This window comes from Sinohyriopsis cumingii, chromosome 12, assembly GCF_028554795.1.
Source record: "Sinohyriopsis cumingii isolate HCF-2022 chromosome 12, ASM2855479v2, whole genome shotgun sequence".
NCBI classification, from domain to species: domain Eukaryota; kingdom Metazoa; phylum Mollusca; class Bivalvia; order Unionida; family Unionidae; genus Sinohyriopsis; species Sinohyriopsis cumingii.
The window spans coordinates 40,136,926-40,163,260 of record NC_142972.1 but is presented as its reverse complement, the minus strand read 5'-3'; the positions used below and the strand labels follow the sequence as shown (position 1 = coordinate 40,163,260).

The 26,335-nt window shown below is 35.3% G+C and overlaps 1 protein-coding gene across 1 annotated transcript; it reads right to left on the bottom strand.

Annotated features, from left to right (window-relative positions):
- Positions 1-5,587: 5,587 nt before the first annotated feature.
- On the bottom strand, positions 5,588-23,876 carry LOC149786304 (uncharacterized). Its single transcript, XM_089976693.1, has 2 exons — positions 23,850-23,876; positions 5,588-11,998 (listed from the first exon to the last, which is right to left on the bottom strand). Exon 2 carries the CDS (start codon positions 11,992-11,994, stop codon positions 7,963-7,965), a length of 4,032 nt encoding a protein of 1,343 aa, XP_089832819.1. The 5' UTR covers positions 11,995-11,998; positions 23,850-23,876; the 3' UTR covers positions 5,588-7,962.
- Positions 23,877-26,335: the final 2,459 nt, after the last annotated feature.

The window sequence follows — 26,335 nt, the reverse complement described above, 5'->3', positions numbered from 1 at the left end:
CTCTACTTTGCAGATATGAGCTCAAAAGTGATAAGATGCTACGAAGCTTTATCTCAACAAGAAAGAGTTCAATGATATGGCATGTATAGTTATTTCCCTTTATCAACTCAAACATATGCTCAAACTACTTGTGAACATTGCAGCACTTTTTAATTTGATTTCAAGAAAATTCAATATGAAGCTTCATCCTCCCTACACTATAATGGGTCTGATGATAACCAGACTAGGACCATACTTTACATAGTTATGCCCCTTGATCAATTCATCAACAATAAATCAGCAAGAATATTTGCATGCACAACTGACCGTGCATAAGATGTTGATTGGTTAGGTTTTCAATTTCCAAACATTACTGCTAATAGAATGCCAATTATTAAAATTTACAGCGTGCCAATTATTGGAACTAAGTGCCTTTACCAAAAACAACCTGATGCAGCTGACTGTCCATATCATACCCACAACTCTTGGATTACGAGTCCAACACTCTACCATAGCTCCGCAAACAGGAAAAAGAACACTACAGAATAAACACAACAGAATATATGCATATCTTCACTATAACCAGATGCCAATAACATAAGCTAAGTTTCACAGCAATTCAGTAAAACCTGCAGGAGAAGTTGCATACACACACACAAAGTAACATATACCACATAATTTAACAAAACTCTGATAAAACTAGACAGAGTGCCATTAGAACCACAAGCACGTGTTCACCTGATTTCAAATATCTGCTAAGTTTCAGGGCAGTTCATCAAAGAGGTGTTGGACTAATTTGCTTATGTAAAAATTAGTTGGCTCCACTTAAATGCATATCGCTTAATTGCATAGCGAAAGTATGGTCCCATTTTATATTGTAAATATACATACATTTAAAATGACAAGGGACATAACTCTGAAAAAAGTATCCAAGTGTCTGGTCATTCTATTAAATGTAACCAAACTAGGTACATTAAAATTTTGGGCTTAGCTCTAAAACAATCACATCTTGTCATGACAACAGAACCACATGGACATGTTCACCTTGTGTCAATAATACCTGTCAAGTTTCAATGAAATTTCATCAAATGTTGTGGTTCTAGTTGAACACATGAAACAATTATCATATATAGTATACACATTTAAGACCAAAGTGGGATACAAATCATGGGAAAAACACATCTGAATCAACAAAAATCACATATTCACCTCATGTCAAGATTGCCTAGCCAAGCTTCAGGGGATATAATCAAAATATTGTCAAACACACCATATACACTTTACTCGAACAAAATGGGGCATAACTCTGGAAAACTCTGTATGAACAGAATCCCATACACAAGTCCACCTGATGTTTGTGATGTTTCTATACATTTCATGGCAAAAAGTGAGTAACTGCATACAAAAACAGTTCTGGACCACACATATATACATATGCAACAGATGAACAGGCCCCTAGCCAAATTACCAATCAAGCAAAGGATTAAATTATTGTTTCCCAAGATGGAATATTTTGTCCAACATATTTTTCATATAACACACATACAATGGTCTTTCATATAACACTAATCCCTAAATGGATCAAAAAGATTACCATACACTGGTCTCTGATATAACACAAATCCCTAAATGGACCAAAAGGCTTAACATACAATGGTCTCTCATAAAACACCAATCCCTAAATAGATCAAAAAGATTACCATACAGTGGTCTTTCATACAACACACAGATCCTTAAATGCATCAAAAAGATTACAATACATTGAAAGACCACCTTTTCTGCCAAAAAATAATGGTCTCTCAAAACAGATGGTTTCTCATAACAGGTCATCATACTATATAATCAATAAACATGTGCATAAAGATCATGGCCTCTCTAAACAGGTGGTTTCTCAAGACAGGTTTTACTGCATCACACATCCCTAATGGATCAAAAAAGATTACCATACATTGGTCTCTCTTGTAACACAATTCCAAAATGGATAATAAAACTTACCATCACAAAAATCTAGCAAAATGATGCAGAAATATGCCACATGCATGTATCAGCAAAATAATATCTTGATCCGCAAATACAAATACTTGCAGAAAATAAACTCTAAGCACACATAGCAAGTTAAAAGCAAACAAACTTTCCAAACCAATGTTCAGTGTCTTTTTCAAATGTTTTCATTTCAGCATGAAAAATGTATATAACAAAAATGTTGTCAATTTACCTTACATGCAAGAAACCAGTTTCCACAGATTTTATGCCTGCTACAAATCACACATGTACAACTCATTAATAAATCATTCTGTGTACACAACAGGCTTCCATCCTATATAAAAATTAGTGCCACGAATTTAAAGAAGAAACAAGTTCATTCTTTGTTTTTTTGTCCATTGCAGAGTCACATAGGTTCACAATAATGAAATCTGTGAGCTTTATTATAGAACTGTAAAGTTACTAGGTAAACATGGAAAGCAATGAAGTTTAACCTCCTTAATTATCTGAAAGGATATCAGGGGAGAGTGCAGAAAAGTTTACAAGAAACTGAAGCAAAAGTAAGCTTAATGTATGAACCTGTTACCTCAAGGACAAGACTCACATGTGCAATGCATTGTAAACCATTCTAAAGTTAGCAGCTGAAGGGCAAATGTAACTGGAACCATACAAACAATGACTTGAGGAGGCATTAACCTTACAAACAGCCCCCCCACCACCACAACACACCTTTTAGTGATAATTTATTGATATACCAAGTGTCACTGCTTCATCTCAAATGCCGTTAAAATTTTAGAAAGGAGTGGAAAGCATAACTGAAAAATTCAACACATAATACCATGATATTGTTCTTGAAAATAAGACTCAATGACACTTGTTAATGCTGACACAGGAGTATCAAGCTGCATGTCATTTCAAACATCTCTAAAGTTATAGAATTGAAAAGAAACCATAACAGAAAACATACACTGACCTTGAAAACAATATCCACAAGACACCTACACTTATGATGTACATATATAAAGAGTTGTATCCCCTAATCTCAAATGGTTTTTAAGTGGATGGATTTGGTTTGGATTAGTTTTATGACAGAGCAACACAAAGACAAGTCAACTTGAAAGGGCTTTGAAAAATGAACAACACCGAAACATAAACATGACCTTGAAAACAGATCCCTAATTTGGTCCCTATCACGCCTTCTAGTGATGATGTGAAAGTACATTAAGTTTCATCCCATAATCTACAATGGTTTGAAAGTTAAAAATCAAAATTGAAAGTTAAAGACAAGAAAATGTAAAATACTGAGCTCTGACCTTTACTTTGAAGATAGCACCCCCAATGTGGTACATAACACACTTTCTTGAAATGATTTATAACAGAGGTCTTGGAAATGCACAATCACGCATATATAGACAATTTATTTTTATATGGGACACAGAAAATGACGTACACAGGAGTCCTTTGCATGCATGCAATAGCTCGTGTGGCAAATTCAATGGTGTGGAAATATGTCTTGCTCAATTCATATTTTAGCTAACCTGATATTTACAATGACAAAATTCAGTTGCTAATATGTACATATTGTCATTATAAGATTATTTTCATTATCAAACAAACATGATGACACAATAGCTGCGCAGCAAGTTAAAAAACTAGCAAATGAGTGGTGGGAAAATGTGCTGATATTTACAATGACTGAATTCACAAGAAGAAAGACCCAAAGATGTACGTGTATGTAAGAATACGGAAAGTAAACAACTTTAGCCTTCATTATCTTGTTCATTTCCTAGTGTAGCTGAAAAAGTAGTTCTTAGTACCTCAAAATCAAGGCATGTCAAGACTTAGACAAAATGCCATTTGCAAATTTGAAGAAGTATTTTGGGGTTGAAAGGCAAATTGAAGAGGACTGTGAGGAGATTCAAACGAGTGCCAATGTTGCTAAAACTGACAATTTAGATGAAATAGTAGCCAGATGAAAGAAAGTGTGTGAAGCTTGGCTTAGTGTTCCATGAATTGACAAAATTCAGCCCGATTCTAAGGGACAAACAAGAGCTCTATGTCAGTGGTGTAAAGAATTTGGAAAACTAAGCTCAGTGACAACCACTGGTTCTTTTGTGGACATTTAGCCACTTCAGGTATGCCCAATATGCTTATGGGAGGGGACTGCAACTTTTGCTTGGTGACTCCTATTTTTACAGAAATAGTAGTCCTGGACTCCTAACTGAAAAATCCTAGTGAGACCCATGTTATAAATATACCAGATTTCACACCATGATCTCCAACAACTGTAAAATTACAAAGCAGATGGGAAAGTGTGATGAAACAATTTTTTTTAACAGTAACCTTTAAATTGAAGACAGCACCCCATATGTGGTACACCTTCGAGTGAAGATAAATGTATGCCAAGCTACATGACTTAATTTTCAGTGGAAAGGTACACAGCCGAAATGAAAGTGAAAGATGGATGCATGTTCCAGGCTTTTCTTCATAAAGCTGGGGATTCTGAAAGTGGAACTATTTGCAAACAAAATAAACCTATTGACCACTTTAAAATTTTCTGTCAAGGGGTTAGACCAGTGGTCTCAAACACATGGCGCATGGAGTTATTTCAAGTGCCCCACAACAACATCCGAAATTTGTAAAATAATACAGTAAAAATTGTTATGAGCAACCACATCATTTCCAACCACAATTGTAATGCACAGTTTGATTTTATTATATAAACACTGTCAGGAGTGATTACCTGCTGAACGCAACCAACATCTGCGATGTCTTGGCAAAATATGCAGTTTGACACACTATAAACAACTCCATCGACCTTTATTTAATCCCAGTAACAATGACCGATCATACTGTTCTAAATAAAATAATATGAAGCTACTGAAGTAGTTATGCATGTGTGTTTTATAGTTTCTTTTGTAAACCAGAATAAAGTACATGTAGATTATTCAGTAGTCTGGTTCCCTGCTTTGTATGCACCATGCATTGTTCTCCGTTATTTGTATAGGGGATAGCAACGCAGGGAGCATATGAAGCAGGGAACTAAACTAATTATTCCCACGCTTCCTGGCCTTGTAGTAGATCATGTGTATGAGTAGGACCCGGAATTCCCACAAAAGACTGTATCGCGAGAACATAGACACTACTGACCTATGTGTAATCAATTGTTAAAACGACCGCTTGATTAGTAATGATTGTTCTGATCAAAACCAAACATAACAGGAAAATAAAAATAAAAATATAGAAAAAGGGATTGTGGCTACTAGTGATAGATGTTACAGTCCGTAAATCAGGCTAATGTATATGTCACGAATTGCCATTGTAGTGCTAAAATAGACATAGTGCTTATGTATATTGTTTGTCTTTAGAGTTCATTCTAATTGCCTGGGGGTGAGTAAGGTCATTGTCTTTTAAACCAGCAAGAGATAATCGTTTGCAGGATTTCATTGATAGTGTTCAATACTTCTGGTATTTTTTCGTTTCTTCCCCCTAATGTTAAGTGATTTCATCCCAATCACAAAGCTGTCGCCTATTCAAGTTGGAACGACGGATTACACACTTTGTTACAGAGTTAATCCCTGTATGTCTTCTTCTGAACGAAGCCGTTGACTTCTGTCTCTGAGTACATGGTTCTGTTTCTGGATGAGATAATTGTTTATTTTTATTTTATTGATTGTTAGATATGTAATGCACATATACAGATTTTTCATATTTTACCAAAGCCCAATCAAAACCGTCCTTACATTCAATATTACAACTGAGCATTAATCATGTTAACGCGTAGAACCCTAATAACAATGGACAAACCTCCAACTAAAAAGAGACAAATTTTAAGGCTAAAGAAAACAGTTATTGTAACTGAAAGTGGAAAAAAACGCAGACCACTCAAAAAAAGCAATTTAAAAACCTCGGTAAAACAAATTTTGGATGTTATAAAGTAAAAGGAATACATCAGACACGATTTCATATCCCAAAATATGGGATCTTCAAATGCAAATGTGAGACCGAAACAACAGCATTTAGCTATTACTAATCAAGTTTCATGTATATAACTGCTGAATAAACATTAAGTAGATCAATCCTTCTTTCTCAGATCCCATTTTAATCTCAAAATGTGTTCCAAAATGGAAACTTTGCATTGAAAACTCCAATAATTGAAAACCATTCACTGCAGTACAGATTAAGCCATTCAACTCAAAAATACAGTTGTGAAACATGTAATCTTTAAGAGAGATACAGAAATCATCGTATAATAATTTATCTAGTTTTTTTAAATTAAAAATAACAAATCCACAAAATTAGGTACCCACAAATATGCATTTTGGAACCAAACTGAAATTTAATACCCCAAAATATAAACCGTCTCACAGTATTCACTTGCAATGATTAAGACTAACTATGCTGTAAGATTTGAAAACAATTTGTACTGTACTTAACACAAAATGGATATCATTACTCACGAGACCTTGTAAATGTTATCAGAACGTCTGTCTTCCAATCATTTTTAACATCGCTCACAGAGATATTATACTAACAAAACAGTAATGTTGATAGTCACACAAATCATACCAAATTTACCTTCAATATACAAAATTGTTTACACTTTTAATTCCATTTTCTGCAGGAGATTAAATATAGGCAGTTTGTCTTTGGCACCAGAAAGCTATCAAAGAGTAGCTGAATTTACATGTCAAACCGTCAACAAATGTTCCTTAAATAAAGCAATCATTTCCATTTAAAAAGAATCATTGAGAATGTTTTCACTTCCTGCCCTGTCGTCAAAACATGACAAAATTAAGTATAAAAACAAGTCTTGTTCAACACCAGAACATGTGAAGGCACATGACTGCAAATTGAAATTATTGTGCAGAAATAATTTTTCTTCTCCATGTCGGTGGCTCTGAATTTTGACCCAAAATCAATAGGGTTTTTCCTTATCCCAAGTGCAAGCTATATAAAAAGTCTGATCCAGGTATGTGATGTTGAAGTAATGTTATTGTGTGGAAACTATTTTCCTCCTTTCAGCAAAATCAACCTAGACCTTTGACCCCCCAAAGTCAATCAAATACTCACTTACCACAAGTGAATGTTTTGTCCAGTTATGTGGTACAGAGCTAATGATACTACATGTATGTGGAAACCTGGTTTTTTTTTTTTTTACATTAACAGTGACCATGAACCCTGATTCCAAAAGCTATCAGCTTCTTTTTTACCAAATGTGCCAGCCAGCTATCAAATTTGGTACAAGAATGTGATATACAACTAATTTGAAGCTATTTTGATTCTTTCAGTCACTGTGGTCTTGACCTTTTATTCTCTGAGCCCAAAATCAATAGACTTGTTCCTTACCACAAATGGAAGCCATTCATAAACAAATGGTCAATGTAATAGGAAGAGAACTCAAATTATTGTGTGGAAATGAAATTGAAAGCAGATGAATGTACAGCCAATATCAATAGATGCTCCTAATTAAGGTGGGTGTATAAAAATATAGGAAAATTTTCCATCAATGTTCTCTTTCAACCAATAAACTGTAAAAGAAACAAGACAAAGTTCAGTCAATTTCCTAGGTTCCTTATTTGCTGAATTAAATATTTACTTTATGTTGCCATTAAATCTCATTTTCTCACATTTTGACTGCTCCACCAGAATGCAAGTTTTACTTTTTAAGACAGATACAACAACTGCGATGAAAAATCTCTCTATACTGTATAAATATTTCACCCTTAATTTTTACAAATATAGCGCATGTTATTGTTAATGTTAAAAAAGTGAGCTTGTCTCTAGTTAGAACACTGCACTTGTATTTATATATGGTCCCCTATATCATCAAACCTTTCTGGGAAGAACCACTTCTTTTAACCCTTAATGAAGTCAAAGAAATTTATGACATGCAGAATTTGGTTATGGCCAAATAGTGTAACCTCAACGTCTATAAGTCATGTACTACAGAAAGTATTTGGGGTCCACCCAAAGTCATTCTTGAGAAGTTCGGCAGATTTACTCGTTCCATTCACCACTGTAAAAATGATCATATACTGCATCCTCTTTTAACAGAGCCTGAGCAACGCCAGCTGGGAGACGCACAGTTACAACTCTCCTCTTCATTCTCTTCTGAGGAGCCTTAAAGAGCTCAAGGGAAACATATAGACCTTGACTTGAACCATTACTGGTCAAATGTTGGTGCTGTGATTGTTCTGCAATATTCTTCAGCTGGTTGATCTTACTGTCAAATCTCTGAGCAATCTGAGCTGTCATTTTTTGCTTCTCTTTGGCCAATGATGAAATTTCCTGCCGCATCATAACTTGTAGACAAGTCCTTTGAATTTGGTGTTCATGTTTAATTTGGAAAATTAACGCTTGTAGATAAATTGAATTGTAGCGGAACTGTTTACGAAGGTTATTCAATTCAACATCTTGCTGAAACTGTAATTTACACATTTGTTCTCTGTGAGCTGAAGCCAATCTTGACAACTTTTTGTCAATAGCTACAGCTGCATCTACAATTTCAGTTGCTTTTTGTTGTTCAAGAGCACGCATCTCTCTTGTCAACTGCTGCTGTGCTTGTTTCGTTGAATCTACTATTGAACCTAATTGCAAATTTGCCTCAGTATCCAAAGTACAGTATCTTTCTCCTTGTAATTTTGATCCAGTATTCTTTGAACTAATTGGATGGCGACGTGCATGAAGTGATGTAGTCAAATTAGTATCAGGTGTCTTTTTCACACTACACTTCCACTTTTTCTGAACTTGTTGAATTAACTTATTTCCTTCAAGATTCTGACACAATGCTGCCTGTTCTTGCATCAAAGAAACAATCTCCTTTGTGTTTTGTTCTTTATCTTCTACTGTAGCGACTTCCTCTTTTTCCCGTACAGATTTAGTTTCATCCTTTGCATTGACATCAGCATGACTTGATGGCTTACTTGTAATAGTGCTTGGAGCTCCTTCATTCATCACAACAGTGACTTCTGTGATGGAGAAATCTGTCTTTTTCTCAATGATGTTACATTGATCTGACAATCTGTTTCCATCTTTACTCATAGCAACATTACTAAAGAGTTTTGCCACTGGAGCTTCCTTATTTCCAACTGCTTTCTCTTTTTCACCTCCTTTAGGAAGCAACCGTGAATTCCCCATCTGTAGCTCAAGTTTATCATTGCTACTGCACACACTGACACCTGAACTGATTCTATTTGAAAGGGAGAAACTTTCCAACTTCTCATCTTCCGTTTCTTCACTTCTAACTTCCTGTGTCTCTAATGGCAGTCCCACACGATCAACTTTCAGTCTTCTTGATAACTCTTCAGCATTTTGTTCTGGAACTAGCAAACTCGGCAAGGTTACTGCAGAACTTGGAACTACATCAGAAACAGTACTGACTTCTGAATCACGACTGGATGAATGCATATCAATGTTTAAAAAGATTTTACTGGAAGAACCTATCTGCTGTTGTTTCCCTCCTTCATTTAAATGGGTAACATCTCTGTTCTTTATCTTCTGGCCTGCATGTGTACCATCTTTATTATTCATATATTTTTCTTTAGGTTCTTCTGGTTCTGAATTAGCTTCAACTTTGCCTCGATCATCCATGATTACTGCTACAATTAACAAATTGTTACTAATTGCTTCAGACCGTTCCTCAAGTGGTACCTTTGATTTTTTCTTATTTTGTCTTCTTTTCTTCTTGGTTACTTTCATCGCTTCTGAGATGGGTTTTGTCTCATTCTTCTGCTGTTTATTTCCTTTAGATTCAATTGGATCAATGTCTTGCATCAAAACTTTTCCAGAGGACACGATTTTCTCCAATTTTCTTTTTCTTCTCTTGTGCCTAAGTTTGATTAGCATCTCTGAACTGAGGTCAGTAGGTGTTTCCAGCTTGGTTGAAGCAGTACAAGAAGCCTCAATGTCGGCTTTTGCATCAGAAATTTTGCTGGTTAATGTTTCCCCTGCAACCGATTTTCTTTGACTCTCAACTGTTCTGTCTTTCTTTGAAAGCATACAAGTATGCAGTTTCTCTTTTGTAGTTACTGGTGATCTAATAAACTCAAATGAATCAATACTAGAGTTCAAAGCATTGTAAATATTCTTTATGTCATCATCCCTTATGCTAGCGGACACTTGAGGTCTTTCTTGCACAGTTGTTTGGTCATACTCAAACTTACTACTCTTTTCTAGTGTGGTAGTCTGATCAAATACTCCTTGATCAGATGTTGCTAGCACTGTTGTTTGATCAAATTCACAATTGTCAATACCACTGACTATTTCTCCACTTCCCAATTCTGTGAATAAATATGTTTGTGAAGACCTTTTTCTTGAATCAACACCCAAGTCCTTCTTGTCATCAGAGAAATGGGTTTCTTCTGTCTTATTACATGTAGTTAGATTTGCTTGCATATCTAATTCACCCCTATTAGTAAACCTAACTAGTTCTGTGTTCAACCCAGGAAATAAAGATTTTCTTTTCATGTTCATATCATAATTCTTCTCTTGTGATACCATAGTTTCTTCTTCCTGAACAGTGTCCTCAAGCAAGGTTTTGTCCATTTCATCATCCATGCTATCTTCTAGATGGTCCTTTTTTGTCAGAGCTTTGTCTTCCACTTGACTTAACTGAGCATACTGAACAGTGTCTAAACCTAGCAATGCAATTTCCATCTCATCATCAGTTATCTCGTTATCAGTTATTACATCTTCTTCTAAGCCTAAAATATCCTCTGACACATCAAGTATATCCTCCTCCAAAACAGACATGGAACGGCTGACTGAAACATCCTTAAAACGTCCCATAACTGGAGATGAACAAACTTTCTCTTTATTTCTCTTCCCACACCTTTCATCCTCTTTGAAGTTAATTATAGTGGTATTTTCCTCCACAAGGGACTGCAGATCAATTTTACTCAATGGAGCATTACTCTTGACGATTTTGGACATAAAAGTCTGGTGGGGTTTCTGACTTGGATCACTTTTACATAATTTAGCAAAACCAGAGATGCATTGAGAAGAAGTGTTTTTGTTGTCATGTTTACACTCCAATGTGTGATCACCAATATCACTAGCCAGATCACTGCACAATTCCTCTGTTGTCTTTGGAACAATAGACCTTTTGGCAACTGTGGACGAATTTTTAAATTTTTTACGTCCAACCATTGGTGTACTATGTACAAAATTGCATGCAGACACAGCATTATTTATTCCAGGTATTGGAGTAAAGTTGCTGGCATCAATTTTCCTCCAGTCACTCCTGGGTATTGGTGAACAATCAAGGGCAGAAATTGAAAGGTTTTCATTTCTGAACTTTGTCTGAGCCATGGGTGTGTTTCCAGATAAAATCATAGGCTCTTTTACAACAACTTTCTCCACATATTTCCCTCCATCAAATGAACATACATTATTATCACTGGCTACCTTGCTTACAGTCATAGTAGTGAATGCACTTGAGGAATATTCTTTACAAATATTAGTTTTGGAACATGCGCAAGCATTATTGTCTGTTGTGGAACTGGTTACCACAAATCTATCATTGTTTCCACCACATTTACCAAATATACAAGTTCCATTGTTTTTAAATGACTCTTTGATTTTATATGCATCCCTTGATACACTTGACATGGTACTGGTAAGTGTACTTGGATATGTCTGTGAGATATAGGTACTAGGGATACCAAGATCAGTAACTGTCTCTTTACCAAATACTTCTTCAATGGAATATGGTTTGTCAGATGAAGCTGTATGAATGATACATTCAGGAGATGCATGCACCCTTGTTGCCTGTTTTGGAGATGAAGTCACGATTCCAGAACTATCTAATGAAATAGATGCATCTGAGATTAGATCAATAATGCTATCTTCAATTTCTATTACTTGTGGACATGCTCTAGATAGGCCAACAAATATCCCAGAGGAATTGATATTTGTACTGTTAGAACCCATGTTTTCAACGATCGAATCTTCATCTTCAGAACAAAGTTCCAATATTTCATTATGCAGCTGGTCAATTTCTTGTAAAGAGGCCCTTCTTGCTTCCGACATTTTTCTGAAATGAACAAAAGAAATTAATCCAAGTCACTTTTGACCTTTTGACTATGTTCTTGACATTTTGACCATTCACATTAGCATAATTTTAATATTAGGGTCAACTACATATAGTTAAAATTAGGGGTGAAACAATTCATCGATATATAGATACTTTTGCTGTAACGATGCACATATCGACACAAGAGTCGGAAAATCAATACAAATAATACTTACCATGTGCAAAATATTTTAGTCTTCACCAGTCATGAATAGTCATTATTATTTTGACATATTATTCTTTAAAATTAAAATTCCTCTGAAACAGCATCTGCAGTAACAGGCATTCATTTTTATTAGTAAGAATGAAAAAGAATATGAGATTACTCGCTTGCCGTCTATAAATTATCACAAAGTGACATGGTTCATAATTTGCCACCTCCATCCATGCTAATTATCTTAAACCAGCAGCATGTTCAGCATTAAGAATACATTCCAAACGTGTTCCACATGTATAATTAAGTACTTTACTCATCACTTAATAACCACTCTTACACAAAGTTACTCTGTTGAACTACTTTTGATTTTAGTAGAGCTTCAGGAAAGAGAGACAGAAATTGAAGTATTAGGTAAATATTGAGCTATGGCTGTTTCTTCCTCTCCCTCCTTTTCTTTCCCTAACTCTTTATTTCTTTGACAAAGGGAGAAGTCTGCCTCAAAATAAAATCTTGTTAGTATCTCTCCTTAAACTGTACATGGGGAAAAAGATATTGGAATTTCCTTTTTATACAGCGAATGAAGACGGCCTAAAAAGTTGAATAAAACTCAAGTCAACCAACAGGTAGTCTGTTTGAAAGTATTTTCATTATCTTGTCATCAATAACATATAAATATATGATAATGATGTCTACCTGTAACCTGCATACTGGAAATACAACCAGGAATGTCAACATACATAAAAGGGCTCCACTTACCCTCCAAAGATTGAAAGACCACCAAGTTCATGTGTATTTGATATGTATCATATCGCAGGCTGTGTATCTTGAATTGTATAGATACGAGACAGAGGTATATCATTTCACCCCTAGTAAAAATGTTTTCATGAAAATACCATGTCAGGTATAACCATCTTTAAAGAGATATAGAAGTTTATGACAGCAGATGCTCTGAGACAAAGTCCAAGATCCTGATAGTCTACTGTATCAAGCATCCCAAATACAAAGTCCAAGATCCTGATGGTTTATTGTACCAAGCATCCCCACACAAGTCCAAGATCCTGACGGTGTATTGTATCAAGCATCCCCATACAAGTAAGCATCCCCCATACAAAGTCCAAGATCCTAATGGTGTACTGTATCAAGCATTCCCCATACAAGTCCAAGATCCTGATTGTGTACTGTATCAAGCATCCCCCATACAAAGTCCAAGATCCTGATGGTGTATTGTATCAAGGATCCCCATACAAAGTCCAAGATCCTGATGGTGTATTGTATCAAGCATCCCCCATACAAGTCCAAGATCCTGATGGTGTACTGTATCAAGCATCCCCCATACAAAGTCCAAGATCCTGATGGTGTATTGTATCAAGCATCCCCATACAAGTCCAAGATCCTGATTGTCTATTGTATCAAGCATCCCCCATACAAAGTTCAAGATCCTGATGGTGTATTATATCAATCATCCCCATACATGTCCAAGATCCTGATTGTGTACTGTATCAAGCATCCCCCATACAAAGTTCAAGATCCTAATGGTGTATTATATCAAGCATCCCCATACAAAGTCCAAGATCCTGATGGTGTATTGTATCAAGCATCCCCCATACAAGTCCAAGATCCTGATGGTGTACTGTATCAAGCATTACCCATACAAAGTTCAAGATCCTGATGGTGTACTGTATCAAGCATCCCCTATACAAGTCCAAGATCCTGGTGGTGTACTGTATCAAGCATCCCCCATACAAAGTCCAAGATCCTGATGGTGTATTGTATCAAGCATCCCCCATACAAGTCCAAGATCCTGATTGTGTACTGTATCAAGCATCCCCCATACAAGTCCAAGATCCTGATGGTGTATTATATCAAGCATCCCCATACAAAGTCCAAGATCCTGATTGTCTAATGTATCAAGCATCCCCATACAAAGTCCAAGATCATGATGGTGTACTGTATCAAGCATCCCCATACAAAGTCCAAGATCCTGATGGTGTATTGTATCAAGCATCCCCCATACAAAGTCTAAGATCCTGATTGTCTATTGTATCAAGCATCCCCCATACAAAGTCCAAGATCCTGATGGTCTATTGTATCAAGCATCCCCATACAAAGTCCAAGATCCTGATGGTGTATTGTATCAAGCATCCCCCATACAAGTCCAAGATCCTGATGGTGTACTGTATCAAGCATCCCCATACAAGTCCAAGATCTTGATGGTGTACTGTATCAAGCATCCCCTATACAAGTCCAAGATCCTGATGGTGTACTGTATCAAGCATCCCCCATACAAAGTCCAAGATCCTGATGGTGTATTGTATCAAGCATCCCCATACAAGTCCAAGATCCTGATTGTCTATTGTATCAAGCATCCCCCATACAAAGTTCAAGATCCTGATGGTGTATTATATCAAGCATCCCCATACAAGTCCAAGATCCTGATTGTGTACTGTATCAAGCATCCCCCATACAAAGTTCAAGATCCTAATGGTGTATTATATCAAGCATCCCCATACAAAGTCCAAGATCCTGATGGTGTATTGTATCAAGCATCCCCCATACAAGTCCAAGATCCTGATGGTGTACTGTATCAAGCATCCCCCATACAAAGGTCAAGATCCTGATGGTGTACTGTATCAAGCATCCCCTATACAAGTCCAAGATCCTGGTGGTGTACTGTATCAAGCATCCCCCATACAAAGTCCAAGATCCTGATGGTGTATTGTATCAAGCATCCCCCATACAAGTCCAAGATCCTGATTGTCTATTGTATCAAGCATCCCCCATACAAAGTCCAAGATCCTGATGGTCTATTGTATCAAGCATCCCCATACAAAGTCCATGATCCTGATGGTGTATTGTATCAAGCATCCCCCATACAAAGTCCAAGATCCTGATTGTCTATTGCATCAAGCATCCCCATACAAAGTCCAAGATCATGATGGTGTATTGTATATGACTCTGTTGTGAAGCCGCCTTGCTTGATAAAAAAAGAAAAACATCAACATGCAAAAGGTGATCAACTCTAGGTTTACATAAATTGTTTAATAAAAATAAACCAGCCTGAAAAGTAAATTTTTTAATGTAAACAGGTATGCTGTATGCCTTCAAGAGTGCAATGCAAGTGCCTAATTGGAATAACACATGATACATATGAGGTAGCCATTGGACCTACTTGATGGCTGCCATATGGTCTTTACCTTGGTGAGTACTATAGATGTAAACATACTGATATAAACAGTAATCTACATGTATGTACCAATGACAGCCATACTTGATTTATATAAAAAAATTGTGTGACCATTTACAAACATGTACTATCATCATTTCTTCCAACTCCATTATGATTGATGGAGCAGAATTTGCGTGATTTGGATTTTTAATGTAGCTTGAATTGTTTTCTTCAGTTTTATCATTAAAATATCTACTGCGTGGTAGCTAATAGTGATGTATAGAACTGAGTCATCATGCCACAGACATGTAGCATCTTGTCCCACCCAGTCACACTGTCCTGACACAATGCCAACCAGTTCTAGCACTAACCTCTTAATGTTGAGTGTCAAGCGAGGCAGCTGCTAGTACCATTTGTACAAGTCTTTGGTATGACTCCACCAGGGTTCGAGCATGCGACCTCCCACATCCACGGTTGAAGGTTTAACCACTTAGGCCACCAGAGTGGTCCTAGAATTTGTCAAGTATCTTGATTAACCACAACAAATTCCTTCTCCCCATCCCTTGCCATGGGTGTCAATAGGATTTTCATTGGGGAAGTGGGAGCCATAATCACAAGGACGCACACACACACACACTGACCAAAACCAGTACTCTGAGTGCCTACTTATGTTTAATTGTCCTGTTTATGCACTAATGGGACATGATTCATTCTTGAGACTGTTGAGAAATGAGCCTCACTGATCTGGACCTGCGGCAAAGTATGTATTTTCAAACTAAACATACTGTGCAGAAAACATTTTGTTATTAGACTTACCATGACCTTTGACATGCAAACCCCTCAAATCAAGATTCTTTCTTAATCAAAGTTTAAGTCACCCAGTGCTTGTACATGATGGAGAACTAAATATTATCTGTAGACTCTCCCCCCCCCCTTTTTTTTTTACCCCAATGGCCTGCACATGACCCTAAAATCAGTAGGCTTCTACCTTATTCCAAGTGTCAGCTATCAACAAACTTGAATACAGGTCAGACCCAGACCGTCTGTCATGCAGAACCAAAATTATTATGGAGAAACCATTATTTCTTCTTTTATTCAGTGACCCTGACATTCTCAATGCTCATTGCTGGTGAAAACATCTTACAATTAATAATCTGTTAGATCAATTAAAGCACTTTTGCTGTCATTTTCAGTACCATTTTAGAATACAACATATAATTCTGGTGTTATAAAATGGCGAAATTTGGTTACATGGAATTATTATATTATATTATATTTGTGTTAATAGAATAAAATCTCTATTCAGAAATCAAGCATTAATGGATTTAGTATTTTTGATAATTATTATCTGCAAAACTGTCTATGGTTAGAATGGAAATAAAACAAGTTTGGTTACTGGATTGAGATTTTCCTCAAGATAAAAGACTTCAACAATTACACTTATGTATGTTCTGATTTGTTGTTGCAGGGTTTAGTGCCATTTTTCAGCACACGATAGGCTATACATGGCAGCCAGTATTAATGGTGGAGGAAGAACCCGGGAAAACCCCAGAAAGAACCACCGACCCACAAGAAGTTACCGGCAGGCTTTCTCACATACCCACATTGGCTGAATCCAAGACTAAAACCCACGCAGACAGAGGTGAGATGGCAGTGATCAGTAATGGACAGCGCTTTAGACCACTCGGATACTCGGGGCCCCCGTGAATGTTCTGATATTGTGTTACCGATCAATAAATATTCATACAAAATTTATTTGGTAAATATAATGTGATGATTTGTTTGAGACATCTGTAAAAGCCATGGCTCAATATATATACATTAGTGTTTGACAATGTCAAAATTGGTCACATTGTTTTGACTTATGAATAATTTCAAACTGTTTTTCAAACATAATACACAGTAATTATAAAATAACTTCATTTTCTTTACTGTAAACATTTAAAAGTTCTTTAGGCAATAGCTCATATCTATTTTGTTCCAATTTCAGCAAAAAGTTTAGGAAGAACCAAATTTAAGACTTGAAAATCAACTTTTAAACATTCACTGTTTGCAAAAGTGGCAATAGCTACTCAAATAAACCAGGCATGTGTGTTTATTTTAAAATATTTCAAATGGTACAAATCGGTCTGGCATTTGGTCTGAACCAGTCATTAATTTGGTCTGAATGGGCCAGTCTAATTCAGACTACATTCGTTACATGAAGCTATGTTATTATAGTTTGTTCCAATGTGAATGATATCTGCATCTGTTTCTCGTTGAATTTTTATGTCAGCTTCTAAATGCATCAAAAATTACCAATTTATTTTGTTCATGAATGGTTTAAACATTTGTGTTGACATAGAGAGCAATATCATCCATTCAGTACATACTGAAAAAATGGTCTCTGTACATGTAATCTGCAATGTTTGTCCTGAGCTGTGTAAGATTCAATTTTTGATACAGCACTGAACTGCATACAAACTGCTGCATACAGCATCTAAACAATTATCAGCTGCATGGTCTTAAATTAGCATTCTACTTTCACTTTCAACAACAAAACACCAATCAAAGGCAAATTTGCTTAAAAACAATTTTGAAAGTAATTAGCATTTGAATATGAAGAAATGCACAGTAAGCAGCTTTGGATAATAATAATAATAATAAATAATAATAGTTGCAATAATAGAAATTTCCAGATGATCGATTTCACTTGTTCCAAACATTATTTTAAATTATTACTGAATAGCTTGATTTCAGTATATTATTTATGATCCTATAAAAGGTAAATCATATATTCACTTCAATCCATATATTTATTTTTCAACACATATTTAAGTGCCTAAAATAATAGCACATCAGTCACGTTGCACTTTTCAATATATATATATATATATATATATATATATATATATATATATATATATATATATATATTGATACTTGCTTCACTTAAAGGTAACATCAAATATTTAAAGTTAATATCAAACCCAGAGGCCACAAAAATCTGATTTTCCAGAAAAATCACCTTCAACTTTTATTTCTTCAAACTGGCTTAAAAATAGAAATCTGCAAATTTTGGCTGCAGGATTTAAATATCGGTAAATTCCAAGATATAATATACACAAATTGATTGTTCAAACTACTGTATGAATTAACGAAAAAACTTATTCCATGCTATTATATGAGAGTGGATACCTTCGGTCAATGAAGAATTATTGAATTTACCAAGAAAAATACATACTTTGATTTTTGTGAAAAAATAAGCCACACATTTGCTTGCAATTTTATTCATACTTGAAAACTTAACTTCGAAAAGATAGAAAGATGTATGGCATTTCCTTAACAATATATCCCACTTCCAATACATTTGATCACTTACTAGCAAATATAAAAATAATGAGTCATTTTATGTAAAACTTTGCTATCATAAAAAATTCATATAAAATATTTAATTTTCTTAATTTCTTTTAAACTGTGTTAAATTTCAATTGCACACAACTTATTTACAACATTTACATTGTCGTAAAGCATATTCATCAATGCACAGGCTTTCTTTAACACCTGATGAATAGGTAGCCAGCGGAAGAAGCTGCAGTTAATGCATGCACAAAAGATACACTGAAGCATTTCTACCAGGGGGAGACAACAACACATACTAAAAAGGTCTATAGTCCCTTTATCATTATTACTCAGATACATTGTTATCAACGGATGCCTTTAGATACATAGTTCTAGCCAATTAATAAATTCAATTTCTTTTTTATTCAAGGTAAAGCATTCTATTTTAAATACATGAAACATAAAAACTGTGCCTCCTGTTTTAACTGATTAACCATTTTGGCTAATTTATGAATTATGTACCCCCTCAAGATATTTGAGAACAAATTTGTCCAGTAGTTGATTGCTTTCATGTTAATGGTAGTGTTCCATAATTTTCTTAAGGCTGGCTACAATTGTATGAATTTGGCAATGGTATCAACAAGAACCAGAAATACTTTCTGGACCAACAAAAATGATCGCCACTTTCAGCCTTCAATGTTTATACATTGTTTTTAGTTTTATTTTTATCTTTAATCTCTCAATAAGATCTGGATATTATGAACTGCATATGCATTATATTAAAACAATGCATACAGATGCATTATGTTAAAACACTGTATACAGATGCATTATGTTAAAACACTGTATACAGATGCATTATATCAAAACACTGTATACTGATGCATTATGTTAAAACACTGTATACATATGCATTATATTAAAACACTGTATACAGATGCATTATGTTAAAACACTGTATACAGATGCATTATATTAAAACACTGTATACAGATGCATTATATTAAAACACTATACAGATGCATTATGTTAAAACACTGTATACAGATGCATTATACTAAAACACTGTATACAGATGCATGATGTTAAAACACTGTATACAGATGCATTGTTAAAACACTGTATACTGATGCATTATATTAAAACACTGTATACAGATGCATTATATTAAAACACTATACAGATGCATTACATTAAAACACTGTATACAGATGCATTATGTTAAAACACTGTATACAGATGCACTATGTTAAAACACTGTATACAGATGCATTATGTTAAAACACTATACAGAATGGTGTACAGCATAAACTACATCCTGAGAACAAAAAGGTGAAATGAAATTGAAACTATTTCACCCATGCAAAATATGCAATATTTAATCTGGACTAATATTTTATTTATTTTTCCATTAAGCAAGTTATTTTGAATTCCATAGGGATTTTCCTTCATCCATCTGTCTGTCTATTCATAAACCTCAATATCTATTGTACACGTGGCTATAATTTAATAAAATTAAATAAATTTTGTTTAACGGTAGTAAAATTCAATATGGCATTCTCCCAGACTTACCAAGCAACAATTCATTAGCAACAAGTTATTGTATTTCAAGTATTTTTTCATACCCTTTAATTGTTCGTACATAATCCAATTATCAGTACTAAGAAGACTTGTGTTTGCAAACGAAGATTGATAATACCGTATTGACACTTTGTTTTTACAAAAATTAATAATTGTTGGTGAGAAAATATGATTGATGCCTAAGCTCTCTTATTGTCATTACAATATCCACTGGCGTTTATTAACAAATGGATAAAGGACTTAACAAACCATACCTTTAAATATTATTGTTAATTAGTTCTCTTTGTAAAGTCGGTTACCGTAACAAAACACCACATGCATTTTAAAATGAGCTCTGAAGAAATTGTTTCAATAGCTTCATTTCAGTCAAGGTACTTGTCACCATTTTAACCAATTTTGGCATTCCCAGCTTTCATCGCATTCCAAACGACTTGTATGTCAAAGGAACTTGAAAATACACCCATTTGCTTCTAAGAGAATTTGAATTTATTAGAAAAAAGACATCTGAGTAAGTAAAGCATGCCTAAATCAACACTACTTCAATCTGTAGAAATGCGTCAATATGTACTGCAAAGTCTGTGAGATATTCCTCTAAAAATTTTCCTCTCATTTTGATGACAGTCAATACTGGAACACGCTACACAAAGCCGTTATTCAGACAATAAAACAAAGCACCCAAAAATATAAATATCAAGTGATTCATCTTATATAATACATTGTAGGACTAGAGGTCCCCATATCCTACAATGTAAGACAAAGCACAAGTTATTTTTTTTTCAGTGCTATGCCTTACTATCCAAATAACAGCCTTGTATAGCCCGCTCTGATGTCAGTTGACATCGGAATGAGTATTCAATGTTTCAGGAATATCTCACACACTTGGCTGCCTATATTAACACTCTTCCACTAATTTATGTGTAATATACTTACTGTGCAATCTTTATCCTGGCAGAATGAAAATATGACACTAATGAATGGACAAATTTTCTTGTTCGATTGACATACATTTGAATTTGTTGCAATGTGACGGAAGTTAATGTATGTCGAAGTATGTGTAAGTAGCTTCATGTGGTGGATGTTTCTTGAACGAAACAAAACATTGCACACAATAGGCAGCATATATTTTTATAAAAAATTTGTTTCATTAACCCTTTACCTCATAGAGCATAGTTACAAAGTGCAGCATGCTATAAATAGAACACCTGTTACCTTGTCGACTCCATACGCATAGGCCTGCCTGTTAACTGTTAAGCAATGTAGTGTATGTTGCATTTAACAGCAATTTTAACCATTTTGCACTTTTGGTACACATCTATTATGTGTGTAAAAATTTCAGAGTAAAGTCTGATTGTTATAGCTGTGTAATTATTTTTCAAGGAAGAATTTTTTATGTGCTTAAAAATCTTGAGAGAACTTGTTCACCGTCATGTCAGTGAGGCCACATGACCAACCGTAGCTGCCATTTCTTATACTCGAAATTTACAAGTTTATTATCTGTGTGTACATCACTAAGTCATCTGAATTTGATAATTTTAAAAATCTAATTGCTGGCCAAAATCGATATCAGAGCCTTTATCTAAGTTATTGAATCTTTCATAGTTGTGATGCTAATCATGAAAAGTTCATTAAGTACTGAATGAAATCCATGACCTCCATTTTGGAGAGTGGACATTACAATCCAGTTTCTATAAACAGCAGTTATCGACCAGAGCATAAACAGTGACCACGTGATGTGACGCAATTGTCATTCACAGAAATGAATGTAGTATATAATAGGGGTTTTTCCCTGAAGGTGGAGCTACGAAAGCTGGCTTAAAATGGCTGCTGTTTACAGCAGGCATCAAAAGGCGCTTCCATTTGAATGGAGTAGAGGCGTCAAAAGGCACTTCCATGCAAATAGAGCAGAGGCGTCAAAAGATGCTTGTATGAGGTAAAGGGTTTAAGATAATGTTAGAGAAAAAAACAGATTTAAGCATTGTCGGCTTTCATTGCTTTCCAGCTAATTGAAATGTATGCCAATGAAACTTGAAAACAGGTTCATTTCTTTTGTAAGAATTTTAATTTATTAGAGAAAAGACATCAGGGTAAGTAAAGTCTGGCAAAAACATAATAACTTTACTTTGTACCAAAGCGTTGTTATTAGTTTCCAGTTGTGTGTGATATTCCTGAAAATTTGACTTTCGTTACACTGTTCGTCGACATCAAAACATGCTACATAGCGCCCTTAGTTTGGCCGTAAGACCTATCATCCCCAGAACAAAAATATCTGGTGATGTGTCTTACGTTGTAGGACTAGGGGTCCCCTAGCTACGATGTCGTAGCCTCAACTTGATTTGTTGTGGCTGAGGCTATAAACTGATCCCATATCATGTAATGGAGCAAAAAAAAATCATCATTAAAGTCAGAAAAACAAAGTGTACAAATCAGCTACATAAGTATAATCATGCTATGAAAGAAGTTTGGCTTATTTTGAATTTATTAAGCCCTTACACGATAAAATAAATTGGCATGGTTACTCTAACCTTATCCTGTCCGCCATGACAGATAACGCGAGACTCGCGCCGTGACCCCTTTTCTACGTAAAGCTTGCCAGACCATATTTTTTATATTCTACGCTATATTATTCTCAATCAAGTGCAAATAATCGCTTCTTGGTGGAATTTCAAAGTTGCAGATAAGCCGTATTTACTTTTAATGTGCAGAATTTCTGACCCAAACGGCGCCAAAATTGTACTACTATTTGTTTACATTTCCAAATAAGGCGTCAATGTCCTTATATGGCACACAAACAAACGAGGCTGAGAACGGAAGTAATCATTAATTGAAATAACATGGCGGACGATCTAAACGAAAATATCGGCTAAAAAAGGTAAACGAGATTTTACAACTATTTCTACAAAATTTTTCGAAACTTCCGGTATTAAATAAGAGGACTACTCAATTTATTGGATTGTATGCAAAGAATATGTTTAAAGTGTTATTATTAGGCTAAAAGAGCGCCTGGAGTGAATCACCATTAACACGTATATGCTCATGTTAGTACCCTGTCCACGAGGTACGAGTAAAGGTACAAATATTAGTACATGGGTCCCCCTGTTTACCAGCACGAGTCTCTACAAAATCTAGCCGAATACCTGCCTTCCAAGGCTGAAAAATAATTTTCCAACTAACATCAATAAAAGCATGTGGTCTAAATTCCAACCTAATGCACAAATTAATGCGTTGGTTTCTTAATTAACGTTAAATTACATGAGAAGTCAATTAGCGATTCCATCGTTTTGAGACAAATGTATTGAAGCTTTCCTATAAAGATATGTTACATTGCAGAATTGATTTCAAATAAATGAAAGTGAATATGTAACGTATCACTTAGAAGAGAAAGCGTAAAGAACCGAAATCTCTCGAAACCGAACTTGAGATGAAAGGAGTCTTAACCACTGGTAACCCAAAACATTCTTAAACAAAATACGTGCCTGACTCTCACAGCTGTTACGTTAATATCCAATAAAATATGCGTATAATTCAATTCACAGTATATGTGTCTCTTATATCACGCGTTCTTGTGCGCTTTTTAAATCAAAACATACTCTGCATCTAATTCTGCACGAATCTCCCGCCAGGAATCTCCAATTTACTTCCGGTTCAGGATAAAAGCAGTATGACAAGATTGCGAAAAGTTACGAAAAGTACGAAAAGTGACGACAAGTTGCGAAAAGTAACGAAACGTTAAAAAAGTTGAAAAAGTTACGAAGAGTTATATAAAAAATGCAAAAGTTGAAAAAAGTTATCTTCGATGGCTAAAAGTACATTTAAAATTATAGTAAAATAATACTATAGAGATAAACAGTCATACATACAATTACATTTTTATAAAAGATATGCAACATAGCTGGTAATCTCCTTCCTAATATTGCAACCAACACCAAGTAACCTACAATAACCTGGAAGTCGTAATGCTATTCATACATTTCCTATGGTTTTAATCTACGATGTTCATAGTACGGATGATAAAAATGTAGCGTTAGCATGTCGAGACCGTACGGTAAATTTCTTGGTTAGGAGGCATACATATTAGGATATATTTAATGCTTGGGTTTTCTTTTCTCTTAAACCTATAATAAGTTTATAAATATTAAAATTCTCTCTCTCTCTCTCACTCTCTCTCTCTCTCTCTCTCTCTCTCTCTCTTTGGTTTGGTCAGACAGCACACTAAGCAACGATGAAAAATAGAGATTGACAGCCACAAAATGTCCACAAACAATGCTTCTCTCTCTCTCTCTCTCTCTCTCTCTCTGTGGGTACGTGAGAAACCTTGCCAGTAGCTTCTCGTGGGTCGATGGTTCTTACCGGGGTTTTCCCGGGTTCTTCCTCCACCATTAATACTGACCGCCATGTATAGCCTATCTTGTGCTGAAAAATGGCGTGAAACCCAACAACAACAACATCATTCCAATACAGTCAAAAGTAAGTGACTGAATGAGCGCTCAGTGTTCAAGAAGCTAACCATGATGTGTTTGTACTGCTCTACTTTCCTACCAAATTTATACCAATTTTTATGTTTAAAACATAAGTGGGTATTATACTGGAGTTCTGGAATAAAATGTAGGGAATGGATAACAAACAGAAAATGGAGAGAAGGCTACTTACTTGATGAAACGCATGAGAATTACAAAATATATTCCTAATGAGCATAGCCATATGACTAGTAATTGCTTCTTAATTATAATTATGATCATTATTTCAACATGGAATGTACGTGGTATAATGTCTAGCACGCAGAAACTAATTGAATTGTTACCAGACACAGATATATTTGTTATCACTGAACATTGGCTTTGTACAAAGAATCTAACATAAGTAGTATATGGGGTCACCCTAGTGTCAAGTGGACTTACCATGCAAAAACAGTCGATTCACTCTGGCGTCAAGGGGAATTTAACATGGGAAATTTTAACATGGATGGAACTGTAGAGCGTCAAGAGGAATTGAACATGGAAATTGAACAGGACCAGTACTTTAACGTCAATGGGACTTTAACGTTAAAATATGGGGTTTGCACTTTGTCGTAAATGGAAATTGAACATGGGAATGTCACCTGGATGTCAATGGGAATTGAACTTTGGGTGACGTCATGAGGTTTATAGGGTCAAAACATTTTATAGGGATTTTAATGTATTTGTAAGGACAAAGGGTAGATAGGGACAAACATACAAATACACATTTAAACACACAGAAAAGACGACAGAAATGTTCTAAAACAAACCTCACAGAGAGAATAATGGCTCAAAAAAGAAAAGTCTATTGTATGGGTTCAAAACATTTATTCAAGTATATACATGGGCTCTCTGGCCTGTGCTTTGGTCTAAGCACTATCCATTTAATACATAAACATTTCTACATCAAACAAACCTATTTACTAGTTATTTAGTTCTTGGCTCTAGTAAACCTGTTTACATTTAATGTTCATTTATAAGAAAAAGCTAACACAAAACAAGTAACATGCAATCAAATAGGACAAAGTTCATGTTTCTCTCTCTCTCTCTCTCTCTATTCGTATCACACGTTGTTAAAAATCTGGTCAGCAAGCACTTGTGTCCCAGCGTAGATATTTCCCATCACTTAATCCGTTTCATTCATAAATCGGCTGTTATATCCATCGTGCTAGGTACACTTATCAGTAAGCAGATCAAGTGCAGTCATCGTCTTCTTCCCATGGAGGTACAATGTATACCATATGAATGGTTACTTTTCCTTCGTTGATGTCAAATTTTCCTCTCATCGACTGCATGTCTTCAATAGCCCTAAAAAGTTTGGACGAAGTTATTTCTGAAGGTGTGCTAAATCCGAGACATACAGGTGAGTTCAAACTGTCGCGATACATAGATAGGCTCAAACGACCTCGATCTTTGACTTGGCAATGACATTTGAGTTCCTCTAACAGTGAGTGAAGTAGGTCCGTAATGAAACCTGCTACTTCCTCGGCTGAAATGTCAGACGCGAAGTCTCTAAATTTCACCGTGTAGGTGTAAGTTGTCGTTCTAAATTTTCTTGAGGTCGCTGTCTGAGTCATTTG

Excerpts from the sequence above, each read along its gene's own strand:
- LOC149786304 (XM_089976693.1), bottom strand. The coding sequence starts at position 11,994 with ATGTCGGAAGCAAGAAGGGCCTCTTTACAAGAAATTGACCAGCTGCAT.